We start from the raw sequence: 14,996 nt of genomic DNA, 5'->3' as shown, positions 1-14,996 counted from the left end.
GGGGGGATAATGATACTGATTTGGTGTATGCCAACATGTTTGGGTGTCAAGTGGGCACACTTCCCATGAAATATCTGGGAGTCCCTGTTACTTATTCTACCCTCAAGAATGCGGATCTAGATTTCCTTGACGGAAAAATGATCAAAAAACTTGATGCCTGGGTAGCATATGCAGCATCTTCTGGAGCTAGACTAACGTTGCTAGGGTCCAGTTTGGATGGAATTCCCTCTTTCCTCATGTCAATGTTCCTTTTTAATAAGACCTTTATTGAGAAGCTGGATAAACATCGCAGACGTTTCTTTTGGAGGAGGAAAAATAAGAAACATGGATACCATATGGTTAAGTGGACGAGGATATGTCGATTGAAAAGGATTGGGGGATTAGGGATTAAAGATCTTCATAAACAAAATATTGCCCTACTTGCTAAGTGGTGGTGGAAGTTAGAAACAAGTGATGGGCTATGGCAGCGTATTGTAAGAGCTAGATACTTCAGGAACAAAACAGTGGCTACCATTCGGAGCCGCTTTTCGGACTCTCTCTGCTGGAAAGCAATTATGAAGGTCAAGGATTCTTATATGGCAGGAAGAAAAGTTAAAATCGAAAGTGGAAACCTGGCTAGGGTCTGGTATGATCCGTGGGCTGAGAATCTTGCGTTGAAAGATCACTTTCCTGATCTATTTGGTATTTGCTAGGAGCAGGAATGCACGGTTGCATCTTGGGCGACTAACAACTATGAGCTGGGCTTTAGACGTAGACTGGTTGGGGTGTTGGGTGAGCAGTGGGCTTGGATGGTTATGGAGGCTAAGAAACTGTCGTTGAATGACTCCCCAGATAGAATCTTGTGGGATTTTGATAGTAAAGGGAAGTTTACTACTAAATCCGTATATGTATGGTTGGAAAGAAATCTTTCAGGTCCTAACTATAGGATGGTATGGAAAGCACCTATTCCGCTGAAAATTAAGATTTTCCTTTGGCAGCTGTTTCAGAACGCAGTTCTCACTCGTGATAATATGCGCATTAGAAACTGGCCTGAAAATCCTGTGTGCTCCTTCTGTAATGAAGTCGAGACAGCAAATCATTTGTTCTTTACCTGTTCGCTTGCTCGGTCGGTTTGGGGGGTGTTGGGCATGACGGCCGGGGTTTCATGTTGCCCTCGCTCTCTGTGGCAAAGCTTAACTTGGCTTTATAAGTTCTTTCCGGATGGGAAACAGTTTTACATAATGATTATTGCTGCAATATGCTGGGGGATTTGGACCCTCCGCAATAAAGTCACATTTGATAATCATATTGTTCGTTCTCCTCTTGAGGCTGTTTTCACTGCATGCTCGTTTTTGCTGTACTGGGCAGGTTTGCTAAAGGAAGAAGAAAGGGCGAAGCTCCAGTCTGGAGTGAAGAGGTTGGCTCACGCGGCTGCTGCGCTGGTGGACAGGTCCCTCCCTCGAGGCAGATCCCTTTTGGGTGACAGAGAAGGGATCCAGATTGGTTAGCAGTGCTCAACGCTCGGTCCTTTTGCTTGCCGCCTCCCACTGGGGTTTGATGCCCGCTGGTTTTATGTCTTCTGGTTACGGTTAGCCTAGTCGCAGATGTTGTTTAACTTGCCTCATCCTGGGATTTCCTCTCCTGTCGTTTTTGGGTTGTGGTTTGTGAGTGTCATCAGGTTTTCGTCCCATGGCGGGTGGTCCGTTCCAGGATCATCCTGCGGTGGGTTTCCTGATGGTGCGCCAGCTCGCTCTCCCCTTTCAGCTTCATTTGATCTCAAAAAGCTTATATCTTTCATCCTGTTAGTTGTAGTGGTTTGGGCACTAAGAACATCTGGATACAGATTGATGTATTTCCGTTGATTGCGAAATTAATGGAAAGGGGTTGAGAGCCCGGTTGGAAAAAAGCGCACATGATCAAAAGAGATGGCCGTTCTGTACGTTTTGTCCCGGCGTAATCTTCTTCGCACATTATCCTATCATGTGACTGATCGGGATCCCTGCGTCCGCCAGAAATGATATGCGTAAAAAATTGCCAATCGAAGTTTTTGCTGTCTGACAGCAGAACAAGAACATCACAGTTACTGTCCTGCAGACCCGTAACCCATTTATTAGCGTCCGCTAATTAACGATCGATCGATGTGACACACACGATCAGCACATTATAATTTTAAAAGTAATTTTTGTTGCAAGGCGGCAGTTGGCTTGGACCGATTTGAAAGTGGATGGAACATCGAGAGTGACGCGTATATGGTTTGTTGAGATCTGGCGCCAAATTAGTCGCCCAGCTGCTGCTGCAGCTATAGTGTTTTAACGTGCGCGTTTGATTAATCCGTTGTAGTGCCATTGGATTCTCATCTTTCTCTCCATGGATCTAAAATAACAGGAGGAAAGAAAATCCATTTTGGTCGCCCCTAGGATCCTCTCGATCGATCACCATCGAGCAATGGATTATGGATGGATACAAGATAGGGAAAAGAACAAGGAGGAGGAGGAGGATGCCGGGGTACGACATGCGTCGATCGATCGATCTCTCCCTTTCTTTGACAATTCCGTAGCGCACGGGTGCTAGTAATTCCAAATCCAGATTGCCGCCGTGTGTATCTTTTTCTTGTTTGAGGTTCAGATTCACCAAGTTCAGTTTTACATGCATGCATGGTACAGTAGTAGTAGTAGATATATGTGCATGTTACCCTAAAAAAGAAGATATATATGCATGTCCTCCACTCCACTCCACTCCACCATGCTGCTTCCAAGAAGGACGTACAATAGAAATCGAGCGTGCGTGCGTGCACGGTGCACCCTTTGCGTGCGTTCGCCGTGGCATGCACCGTCCGTGGTGGCGCGCGGCAACGGGCAGAAATCATGTTTGGGCGCGCGCGCAGACGAAGGAAATGCATGGGCTGCGCGCGGCGGTGGCCGGCTGGCGCGAGGTGGAGGACAGATCGATGGATCGGAGGAGGCCGGGGCGGCCGCGCACGGGCGGACAGGCAGGCGCGCGCCTTGTCGTTTGCCACGGCGTTCCATGGATGGATGGGCCGAGGCCGGTCGACCGACGAGCAAAGACGCCGTCTGTCTGGCTCCACCGCCTTGGACGCACCCGTCTGGCTCCGCGCGTAGCGTATATCGTTGGCTTGCAGTCAGTCAGCGACAGGGACGTGTCTAGGCCGGACGCAACGCACGGGCGAGCGCGTCCAAGCGCCAAAAGCTGTCTGTCACGCCACCACCGAGCTACCAGTACGCATGATTCCATCGCTTCCGTTCCTAATGCCTCCGTCAGAGGACAACGCCGCTTCGTCGATCAATCCTCCTTGCAACCGACAAAGGCAGCCGTTCTGATTATCAGCTGATCCGGTCCTCAGTCCGAGAGAGATACTCGCGATGAGCGATGAACTACTATAATAAACTAAACTAAACCGAACCCGTGGCAGGACAGGCAATAAGACAGACACATGTTGCTTTGTACTCCAAGTGCCGCAGTAGTGGTTCTAATCTTATTACGTTTGAATCACAGAGGCGAGATATTAAACTCCTTGTCAAACGTTTGAATCACAGAGGCGAGATATTAAACTCCTTGTCAATCTTTCTCCACTATTCATTTTCAGAGACGGTGCTGAGAGTGGATCCAAAGGGGAGGCGGGCGAGGACTGTGGCAGTGACGGGTAGTTTTCCGTGCCACCTTTCCCCGTTGGCCCTGCCGCCTGCCTTGCCTGCTGCCCTCCTGTTCTGAACTTGTGATGACGCCGCAACAGAGGGGCGGCAGCTAGCGTAGCATAGCCATAGCACAGCGCAGCTGTAGCAGCCGCAGCAGCACTGTGCCTGTGCGCGCGCGACAAGGGAAGAGGACACGCATATCGTGGAACGACTGATCGTGGATGCGTGTGAGATCCACGTCCACGCAAGGAGAGGTGTTGGCCGGGTTTATTACTCGTGATGCGGTGGTTGACGCAGCAACAACCCACCGTGCCGGGGCGCTTGGGCCACGTTGCTGCCCCGGCTGGTCTCAGTTCAGTTCATCAGGGTGAAGGAGAAAATGAGATGGAGCCGGCCGATGGGCGCACGCATGTAATGTAGGCTCGTGAGGAGCTTGTAATGCGACGCAACAACCCAGCCCAGCCTAGCCATAGCGTAACGTGAGGGCCTGCTTCTGCTTGCTTGGGCTACCAGCAAAGAGCTGGACGCTGCCTGGGAGGACGCGGCCCTTTGCTGCGGGTTCGGGGGGCCAGGCAGGCGGATTCATTGCTCGTGACTCGTGATGAGGTCCATGCAGGTCGAGCTCGCTGCTAGTAGCTGTTGTAGATCGGTCGGTTTGTTTCCCCTGCACTGCAGCGTCGGACTCTGATTTGAGGGGTCGCCATGCCATGTGCCCGCTTTGTTGTTGTTGTGTCTCGGCGCGTGAGGAGTTATGGCTCGTGAGGATCCTAATATGGTGCAGCTACCAAACGTACTCCTACACCTACTAGCCGGTTGACACTTTGACCGAGCGAGCGAGCACCGCAGCTTGGTGCCCGGTGCTGGGGCCATGCAATGCAATGCAGATAGGAATGGAGTAGATCATTTGCTGGGCGGGCTCGATCGACATTCATTTGCACTTGTTCGCTGAGCGCCGGCGTGGGCAGACCAAGAGAAGACTAGATAGACTTCATGCATCTCTGCACGGCTCTGACAGAGCACGCAGAACGGGTTGGATTGGGGCTAACTTGTTGTTTTTCCCGTTGCGACATAAATATACACAGTGTGTATAGCAAAGAGTAACCAGCTACCCGAGCTGTGTGTGTGATTAGCTGCTGTCGATCTCTGGTAGTACGTACGCAGCGCTGGGCTGGGCTGCTGCAGGCAGGCAGACAGACAGGGATCACCACCACCGATCAGATTCAGATATACTCCTAATACATGATCCAGACAGACAGAAATCCAGAACGGCCATGCATGCATGCATGCATGTAATGTACGCCTAACTATAGCTAGCTACAAGCCCGTGACGAGAATAACGCGACGCAGCTGCCTGCGCCCATGGATGGATCCAGTCCGTTGGACGGGCTCGGCTTCCTTCCGCATTCATTCATGCTAGGGTACATACTCCATGCACATGCACATGCTCGCCCGACCGTACGCCCGTCGAATCATTAAACCCCCTGCTTGCCATGAGATGAGTTCGATGGATCGGTCGATCGAGGCACACGACCGCACCATTTTCTTATTTGAATTTCAAGTTCCGACATAGACGTTGTGGCGCTTTTAATTTGCTTACGAGGGCACACGCGGAGCACGCACGTCGTGGACGGAGCGCATCGGGTGCTCGTGACGGGCGTAATGCGGCGCAGCGACCCGGCCGGCCGGTGAGGGGGGGCGGGCGAACGTCGAGCTGGCTAGATTTTGAGGGGCCCGGGTCCGCGCGGGTGTGGGCCTGTGGGGGCCGTGTTGTATGTACTATACCGCGGCCTGGGGTGGTGCTGGGTGGGGGGTGGGGCAACAGGAGCACGCTGACCTAGTGACCTGCGCGACTGTGCCGGCCCGGGTGCAGTGACATGGCCTGGTCCCGCTGGAGGCAGAGTAAAACGCCTTGGGAGGTTGTGAGCCCACTCCATCTGCTCGTCAGCAGCAGCGGTGCACACACACATCTCAAACAAAAAAAAAAGCAGCAGCGGTGGAGCCTTGGTGGAGCCAGGATGACTGATTTAAAAAAAGTACATAAATGATTTTCTTTTTGGAAATATCTTGTGCGCGGTTTTTTTTTCATTTCATAAAAACGCAAGTACGCAACTCTCTTGAAGTGGAACAACACCCTGATTTCACTTTTTTTTTGTAATGCTAAGGCAGTCAAAAGCAGCCCAAAATGCGTCGGACGAGATGAACTTCAGCGAAATCTTGTGCTTCTTTGCATGCCAAAGCCTCCAACATCATTGGGTCTGAAATGCAGTGGAACTTCACAGTCGATGACCCGATATAAATGGCTTGTTCGCCGTGGCATATGACACCCACGGCATCATCTCCACCTTTTTGCAAATATTGCACCGCCAACATTCAACTTTGAGTATCATAGACGAGGCGCCGTCCGGCCTTGTTGATGATGGATAGCTACCCTAGTCCCTCTCCTTTGGACTTTCACTATCACACAATGAATGGTTATGAGGAAACCGATTTATAAAAAGATGTGTGGAGAGTGAAGAGTGGAAGTCGCCCTTATGTATCGCCTTCATTTCATGATATTTGGCGCATGGTTGAGGGAGCTCACCTCTAGCCGTTCTTGTATAGGCCAGCCCGCTGCAATGCTAGTTTTCTCCCTGTGATTATCACTCAAGTGGAGCTATCTTTCAGTTTTTTTTCCTTTTAATTTTCTCTTTTCTAACACTAATTAACATTCCAACAGATTTACTTAACTTATTTTTTTCAAAATGACCATCACGCATTAAAAAAATATCTGCAAAACTTAAATTTTGTTAATAGCATTTTAGAAATTTCACGAGATCAAAAATATGATCATGACATTTAAAAAATGTTCATGAAATTTCTAAAATCAACCATCCTATTTTACAAAAAGAATCATCAAATATGTTCAAATTTAAAAAATCTACACATTTTTTAAAAGATGTTCATGGTAGGCAAGAAAAATTTCACTCACTAAAATTAAAAGGTTGACATTTTAAGTGAATTTCAAAACTAAAGAGGAGAAGGAAAATGAAAAAAAGAATAGAAAATAAAAAAATATAGGAAATACAGGAAAAACCAAATGAAACCTTCCAAAAATTGAGAGCTGCTCTGTATCACTCGAAATGGGCCTGCCCATCGAGGGAGTTCATGTCTTCTTTTATCATTTCATTTCTTATCAGTCAGTTTAAAAACCACTGTGACTACAAAAAAGCTGTGAATTGCAAAAAAAAATCATACATATTTAACAAAAAAATTAATTCAGAACATTTTATTTTTTTAGAAATTCTTCATCGATTTGAAAAAATATGATTTTTTTATTTTTTTTATGAATTAAAAATGCTAGTGGATTCAAAGAATGTTTGGGGATGTGATATGTTTTTCATGACTTCTAATATTTCACAGATTCAAATATTGTTCGTGGATTTGGAAAATTGTTTATGAATAAAAATTGCTTACAATTTCTTTTGGAGAATAAAAAAATATTCTTGACTCCAGAGACCATTCCTGGATCTGAAAAATTGTTCGTAAAAAATGTTTGTGGATTTCAAAACATGTTCATGAATTCAAATAAAGTTGACAAATTCATAGAAAGTATAGGAATTTGAAAAATGTTTGTCAATCCAAAAACAATTTTTAGATTTGATAAAAATGTTCATGAACAAGTTTTAAAAATAATAACAATTTTTAAATTTTGTGATCATGTTTTTTCAAACTGGGAAACAAATTTGGAATTCTGAACACTCTTTGGAAACAAGAGTATTTTTTGAGAAATGTGTGAAATTTTCAAAGCCCCCTTTTTTAAACAAACCATTTACTAAAGTTCAAACAAAATTTGAAGTTTATAAACATTTTTAAAAAAACACATGGACATATTTTTGAAAAACCAAATTTTTTTAAAAAAAGGAACAATTTTTAAAGTTTTTTCAAATTATGATTTTAAAATATGAAAAAAATAAAAAATAAGGAAAAATAGAAAGAAACCTAAATAACAAGGAAACAAAAAACAGGTTTTGGTTCCTGAAACCGGTCGTTGATCTGCTCGCTTCGCTTATTCTTTTATGGGCCGATCCATCTTCTTAACGTAGTGTGGGCGATGGGAGCCCGAACGATTGGTATGAGTGATCCATAACATTCATGCCAAACAACGTGTGAAAGGTTCCCAAAACCAATCCTCCCCACCCGACGTAGAAGTTTCCCAAAACCATGGTTGGGCCGCCCCGCCCAATGAGCGATGTGGGCAAGCATTCCATTGATCTGGCAATAGGCGATATATTTCTCTCGGGCACAATTGAAATACTAAAAGAAAAATAAACCGGGAAGGGATTACATGCATTTGAACTTCAATGATTTTTTCAAAAGAAGTAACATTGTTGAGTCTGAAATGCAGTGGAACTTGATGGTCGTTGATCCCCTATAAATGGCATGTTCGTCATGGCATATGACACCCATGTCATCATCTCCACCTTTTGCAGATACTGCACCGTCAACATTCAACTTTGAGTATCCAACACGAAGTGTCATTTGACCTTGCTGACGAGGAATGGCTACCCTAGTCCCTCTCCTTTGGACTTTCACTGTCACACAATGAATGTTACCTAGAAACCGATTTTATAAAAAAAATGCATAGAGAGTGGAGAGTGGAACTCGCCCTTTTTGTATCGCCTTGATTTTAATGATATCTTTTTTAGACATATATGGCGCATGGTTGAGGGAGCGTCAGGTGCTCGCCTCTCCTTGTGATTATAACTAAGTGCAGTAGCTAGCTTGCATTTTTTTTCCTTTTTAATTTCTCTTTCCTAACACGTTTTGTATTCCAACAAATTTACTTTACTTATTTTTTTTCAAAAAATATCTGTAGAACTTAAATTTTGTTAATGGCATCATAAAAAATTCACGTGATAAAAAAATGGTCTTGATAGTTAAAAAATGTTCATGAAATTTATAAATATGATCATGTTTACAAAAAAAAATCATAAAAAAGATCTTTATACCATTTAGAAAAATGTTCATGAACACAAATTTTTAAAAGATGTTCATGGCTGGGAAGAAAAAGTTCATACACTAAAATTAAGATGTTTTGACATTTTTGTGAATTTCAAAACTAAAAATGAGAAGGCCAATTAAAGATAAATAGAAAATAACAAACTACGTAAAAACACAGTAAAAACCAAGTTTGAAAAAATGTTCGAGACTCCAAAGATCGTTCGAGGATTTGAAAATTTGTTCATAAAAAATGTTCATGAATTCAAATAATGTTGACGAATTAAGAGAACGTTCAGGAATTTGAAAAATGTTTGTGGATCCAATAAAGATTTGTAGATTTGATAAAAATGTTCAAGAATAATTTATTTAAAATAATAACAGTTTCTTATTTTAATGACCAATTTTTTGAAATTGGGAAATTCATAACACTGTTTGGAAAACCCGAACATTTTTAGATAAATGTAAACAATTTTGAAATCCTGGACTGGTTGTTTGAAACAAACCATGTACTAAAGTTCGCACAAATTTTGAAGGCATTGGACATTTTAGAAAAACATGGACATTTTTTTGGAAACCAGAACATATTTGAAAAGGTAACAATTTATGATATTGCAAACATTTTTCGAAATTATGAATTAGAAAGTCAGAATAAAAGAAGGAAAAACAGAAAGAAACCCAAAAAACCAGGGAACAAAAAAAAAAACAGTTCAGGTTCCTAAAACCGATCGTGTGCTCGCTTCATTTGATCTTTGATGGGCCGGTCCATCTTCCTAGTGTAGTGTGGGCGATGGGAGCCTGAATGATTGCCATGAGTGACCCTTAGCATTTTGTGAAACAATGCACAAAATGTTCCCCAAACTAGTCCCCACTCGACCTAGAGGTTTGCCAAAACCATTGTTGGGCCGACCCACCCGACGAGCGACATGGGCGAGGGTTCCATTGGTCTCGCAATAGGCGTTATATTTCTCTTGCGCACAATTGAACTGCTGGAGGAAAATAAATTGGCAAGGGATTACATGCATTTGAACTTCAATGAGTTTTTCAGAAGAAATAAAAATTTGAAGCTCAAAGCATAGATTGGTCAGTCGGTACCACTCCTTGGTCATGGACTGCTGAGCCTAGCTCAAATGGTGAGGTTCTTTGTGATGCAACTAATCCACTAAAGGATTCAAGTCTTATAGTTAACACTGGTGCTCACATTTTTCTAGATTTATTCCAATTTTTTTGTTGATGTTTGTGCAGTGGGGGGAAACATTCTCATCGGCTACAAAGACGTCTGTGGTGACTTCGACAATTTTAGATGATGCACTGACTCTGTCTCTTGAAGGTGCTCATAGAGATAGGGTGTACGTGCACATGAAATTTTTAAGTGTATATGCGTATATACGAGCGTTTCAGTTTGTACTGTGTGAAAAGACCCAAAGAAGCACCCAAAAAAAACCAAAGAAGAGTAGGACTTGAATAGGCCCAGCATGCTCCACGCCCCGGAAGGCCATCTTCACGCAAGGCCGCTAGCCCACCATTGTCAACCGAGGCCGAGCCAACTGCCAACATACGGCCATGGCCCTCCCGACAAACATGTCACAGGTCACAAGTCACAACCAACGCGCGCAACCAGCTCTTTTGCCGACCCGCGCCGCCGCCGCCGCCGCGCCAACAGTCCGCCATGACGAGGAAGCACGCGGGCACCGGCGTCCTCCGCGCCCTCGTCGCCGTCGCGGCCTCCGTCGCGTCCGCCTCGTCCCGGACGCCCCCGAGGCGCGCCGCGCCCTACCTCGCCGTCCTCCTCCGCCGGGGCCGCGCCGAGGCCGCGGCGCGCCTCAACCGCCACCTCCGCCTGCTGCCTCTCCCGGAGTCCCCCGCCCTCCTCTCGGCGCTCCCCTCCGTCCGCGACGCCGTCTCCTACAACACCGTCCTCGCCGCGCTCTGCCGCCAGGGCTGCCTCGACGCCGCGCTCTTCCTCCTCCGCGTCATGTCGCACGAGCCCCGCCTCGCCTGCCGCCCCAACGCCATCTCCTACACCACCCTCATGCGCGCGCTCTGCGCCGACCGTCGCGCGGGCCAGGCCGTCGGGCTGCTTCGGTCCATGCAGGACTGCGGCGTCCGCCCCGACGTGGTCACCTACGGCACGCTCATCCGTGGGCTGTGCGACGCCGCGGACGTTGACAAGGCCGTGGAGCTGCTGAATGAGATGTGCGATAGTGGTATCGAGCCCAACGTGGTTGTGTACAGTTCTTTACTCCATGGGTACTGCAAGACCGGGAGGTGGGAAAGCGTAGGCAAGGTGTTCGAAGAAATGTCTGACAAGGGTATTGAGCCCGATGTTGTGATGTACACTAGTTTGATCGATAGCCTGTGTAGACACGGGAAGGTAACAAAGGCAGCGCGGGTGATGGAAATGATGGCGGAGCGGGGGTTGGAGCCAAACGTGGTGACCTACAATGTGCTGATCAATTCCATGTGCAAGGAAGGGTCTGTGAGGGAGGCGCTCGATTTGCGGATGAATATGCTGGAGAAGGGCGTGCAACCAGATGTTGTGACATATAACACACTCATCACAGGGCTATCTAGTGTGCTTGAGATGGATGAGGTGATGGCGTTGCTAGAGGAGATGATGCAAGGTGAAACTAAAGTTAGGCCTGACTTGATGACATTCAACTCGGTTATACATGGACTTTGTAAGATTGGTTGGATGCGGCAAGCGTTTGAGGTCCGTGCCATGATGGCTGAGAATGGATGCAGGTGTAACTTGGTGACATTTAACCTGCTAATTGGTGGACTCCTTAGAGTCCACAAGGTAAAGAAGGCCATGAAGCTGAAGGATGAGATGGCTAGTTCTGGACTGCAGCCTGATTCGTTCACCTATAGCATATTGATAAATGGCTTCTGTAAAATGCGGCAAGTTGAACGTGCGGAAAGCCTCTTGTCTGAAATGAGACGTCAAGGGATGGAGCCTGAGCCAGTTCACTATATTCCTTTGCTTAAAGCTATGTGTGATCAAGGCATGATGGGGCAGGCTAGGGATTTGTTCAATGAAATGTATATGAACTGCAAATTAGATGCTGCTGCATATAGCACTATGGTCCATGGTGCTTTCAAATCAGGGGAGAAGAAAATTGCAGAAGAGTTTCTTAAAGATATGATTGATGAGGGACTGATTCCTGATGCTGTGACATATTCTATCCCAATCAACATGTTTGCAAAATCTGGAGACCTGGCAGCGGCGGAGCGGGTGCTTAAACAGATGAAAGCAAGTGGCTTTGTGCCTGACGTTGCTGTATTTGATTCACTGATCCAAGGTTATGGAGCTGAAGGCGACACCGAGAAGGTTCTTGAGTTAACTCGTGAAATGACAGCCAAGGGTGTAGCACTTGATCCTAAAATTATTTCAACTATTGTCACTTCTCTTGGGGCAAGCATTGAAGGGCAAGAGTTATTGCAGAGCTTGCCTGGTTTTGATAAAGAAATATCAAAAGGCGATGCCATTTTGCCCCATGATGTAATGAATATGCTACAAAAACAATGCACCAAACCTGAATCCCCTGCTCCTTGCTGAGCTCTGATCCCAATTCAGGTGCTTGCGTGTATGTTGCCTTCATATTTGAAATCTAATATATGTTCGGTTAGTCTAAATCTGCTAAATGTCTTTGATATTTTCGTCCATTGCTGGAGTATGGGTGTTAGTATATTACTTTCAGCTGGCCGATATCCTAAATTATGAGAAATAACCATATTATAGTCATTGCATGTTATGTACCTATTACCCTCATGATTAATGCAGGATTGCTTAATCTGCTCTTCTCTTCTCAATGTACCAGTGCAGTCTATATCATCCAAGGCAAAGCTGAAAGCAATGACATGTGAGAGTAAACGTACATACTCAAATGATCAAATCTTGCTCACACACTTATTTGTCAGACTCTTGGTTAAGTGGCATCTTCAAATTTCATGTGGTACGACAATTCAGCATCCTTAAAGAGTTGCGGATATTTTGACATGTAGTGGTATGTATCTTCAGATAAACTAAACAGTTGGAGTGTTGACATCAAAGATGGGATGTTCATAAATCCAGCAAGGAGAAATGCCATCTTCACTAGGTTTTAAGATGAGCATGTCCACGACAAAGATGGTTTATAAGGGGCTAACCGCCAAAGCTTGTAGGGGCTTTTCACAGGTTCCAAAACCCGCTGAGGTAGCCTGAACCAAACAACACAGCTGCTCCATTTACCAGGTTTGGTATGGGTTTCAAACCAAACCTGTCAGGCTGTCTATACTGATACACTACCAGGGTGGTATGGTTGCGGCGCACCAGACACTTTGAGCCTGAGTTGCGTGGTGGAGTTGTCGATGGCAGTATGGCACCATCTCTCATCAAAGCCCAAAACCTGCTGCTGTGTTTCCTTGACATGCCACTACCTCCGAGCAAGAGTTTTTCTACCAGCGATGACGAACGGATCAAGAACCATTCCTGCAATCCTGCTTACATGCCAGTCGCTCCGCAGCCAATGTTCCAAAGGCCTTATCCTTGCTGGCAGAGTTAGAGGTGGCCGGTGGGCATCTGTATTGCCAAGGCCTAGTATGGTAATGCTCGTCTCTTTTAGTTCTCCTTCTCTTTGACGAACCAATTTTGTTGTATTTTCATGTACTATATGTGTAGCTTCTTGTCCGGATAAAAAATTGTGATCTAACCTTGTTCCCACTGTCAATTTCTTTTATTGTAATATATTGTTACACTGCAGTACTATTCTTTTGGTTCACATTTTTGTTAAGAAGATAAATGTTCAAAATTTATTTTTTTAGATTACACACATTCAAAATTACTAGCTATGTAGATTGCCTCCTCATTAGTCATTAATATGCCAGAGCTGGATGCAACAAACTCTTAGCTTAAAGTTGTTATTAATACTTTAATACTAGTGTTGCTGAAACAGCCGCAGTGACAGGACGTACTATGTGTAAACTCAGGCTTTGGCAGTTTGGAGAAGACATTGCTTTGGTTACCTATCAAGGCTTGAATATGCGTTTGGTCACCGATCAGCTCGAATACCATGTCTTGTTTATGGACAGAGTTTTGCTCTGTTCTTAGAAAAACTACAAAGGATTAATCCATTTAATTTCTGCGGCCAATTTTCAAGTGTGTTCTTTGTCCTGTTAGGGAAGGGGAGCCTTAGCGCAGTGGTAAAGCTGCTGCCTTGTGACCATGAGGTCATGGGTTCAAGTCCTGGAAACAGCCTCTTACAGAAATGTAGGGAAAGGCTGCGTACAATAGACCCAAAGTGGTCGGACCCTTCCCCAGACCCTGCGCAAGCGGGAGCTACATGCACTGGGGCTGCCCTTTTTTCTTTGTCCTGTTAGGGTTGTAGTGGGAAAGTGAGAGCATCATCTGTTATGTGCTTCCCAAAGTTGCGCTTGTGTTAGTCGGACAGTTCTTTTGGTGGTAGGTTTATACATTTGAGACAAAAGTCTGCTAGTGCGATGCCATACGCTCCGTTATTTCAGGAACATCTTGTTTAAATACTGACTTTGAAGCTTATCGTTTCCCTGAGTAAAATTCTTTGCGCGTCGTTAGAAATTGATTGGATCATTGTGCTCCTTATTTGGTAATTGTATCGAGGGGCGATGATTTCCTCCCTATGCTGGCTTTGGTCTAATGATCTTTGGTACCTTTCAAACATGTAATTACAGCTTTGTGCTGTTTCCCTTGTTTACCTCGTTTTTCTTTCATTTGATCTTTGTGTCTGTCGAATTGCTGTTACTCTCTGTGTCTGTTGGTCTCGAAAAGGAGGCTCATCAGTAGTCAGATAATTCGATCATACAACTAACCTTTGCATTAACTAGTATTTTCCTGGCCGGTGGGCATCTTTATGGCCAAGGCCTAGTATGGGTAATGCTCATCGCTTTTTAGTCCCACTTCTCTTTGATCAACTGATTTGGTGTATTCTCATGTATATTTTGCAGTACTATTCGTATGGTTCACATTTTCTGTTAAGAAGACAACATCTCCAGAATTACTCGCTATGTAGATTACCTCCTCATTAGTCATTATTAACAATAAGTTTGGAGAAGACAGTGCGTTTGGTTACCTATCAGGCTTGAATATTCGTTTCGTAAACGATCAGCTTGAATATCATGCCTTGTTTACTGCCAGAGTTTTGCTGAGTTAGAATCCATTTAGTTTCTGCTATATATTTTTAGGTGTCTTCTTTGCCCTGTGAAGGCTTGCAGTGGGAAAGTGAGGTCATCATTTGTTATGCTCTTTGCAAGTTCCAGTTATTATGTTAGCCAGGCAGTAGGCAGTTCTTTTGGTGGTAGGTTTATACCCCCAAAAAGGTTCAGCTAGTATGATGCCATGCGCTCTGTTATTTCATGAATATCTTGTTTAAA

General features: G+C 45.1%; 2 protein-coding genes across 2 annotated transcripts in view; both read left to right on the top strand.

The window, feature by feature from the left end:
- LOC119357730 overlaps positions 1 to 1,487 on the top strand; it is a 5,757-nt gene extending 4,270 nt beyond the window's left edge. Inside the window, exons 6-7 of the mRNA XM_037624581.1 lie at positions 693 to 771; positions 1,348 to 1,487. Coding sequence (XP_037480478.1) covers positions 693 to 771; positions 1,348 to 1,487 — 219 coding nt within the window. The remainder of the gene's footprint in view (positions 1 to 692; positions 772 to 1,347) is intronic.
- An 8,791-nt stretch (positions 1,488 to 10,278) lies between these two features.
- LOC119357729 (pentatricopeptide repeat-containing protein At4g28010-like) lies at positions 10,279 to 13,354 on the top strand. Its single transcript, XM_037624580.1, has 2 exons — positions 10,279 to 12,186; positions 12,431 to 13,354. Exon 1 carries the CDS (start codon positions 10,279 to 10,281, stop codon positions 12,166 to 12,168), a length of 1,890 nt encoding a protein of 629 aa, XP_037480477.1. The 3' UTR covers positions 12,169 to 12,186; positions 12,431 to 13,354.
- Positions 13,355 to 14,996: the final 1,642 nt, after the last annotated feature.

This window comes from Triticum dicoccoides, chromosome 2A (genome assembly GCF_002162155.2).
Source record: "Triticum dicoccoides isolate Atlit2015 ecotype Zavitan chromosome 2A, WEW_v2.0, whole genome shotgun sequence".
Classification (NCBI taxonomy): Eukaryota; Viridiplantae; Streptophyta; class Magnoliopsida; order Poales; family Poaceae; genus Triticum; species Triticum dicoccoides.
Note: the sequence above shows the minus strand (reverse complement) of the source record. Positions and strands in the feature narration are given on the sequence as shown.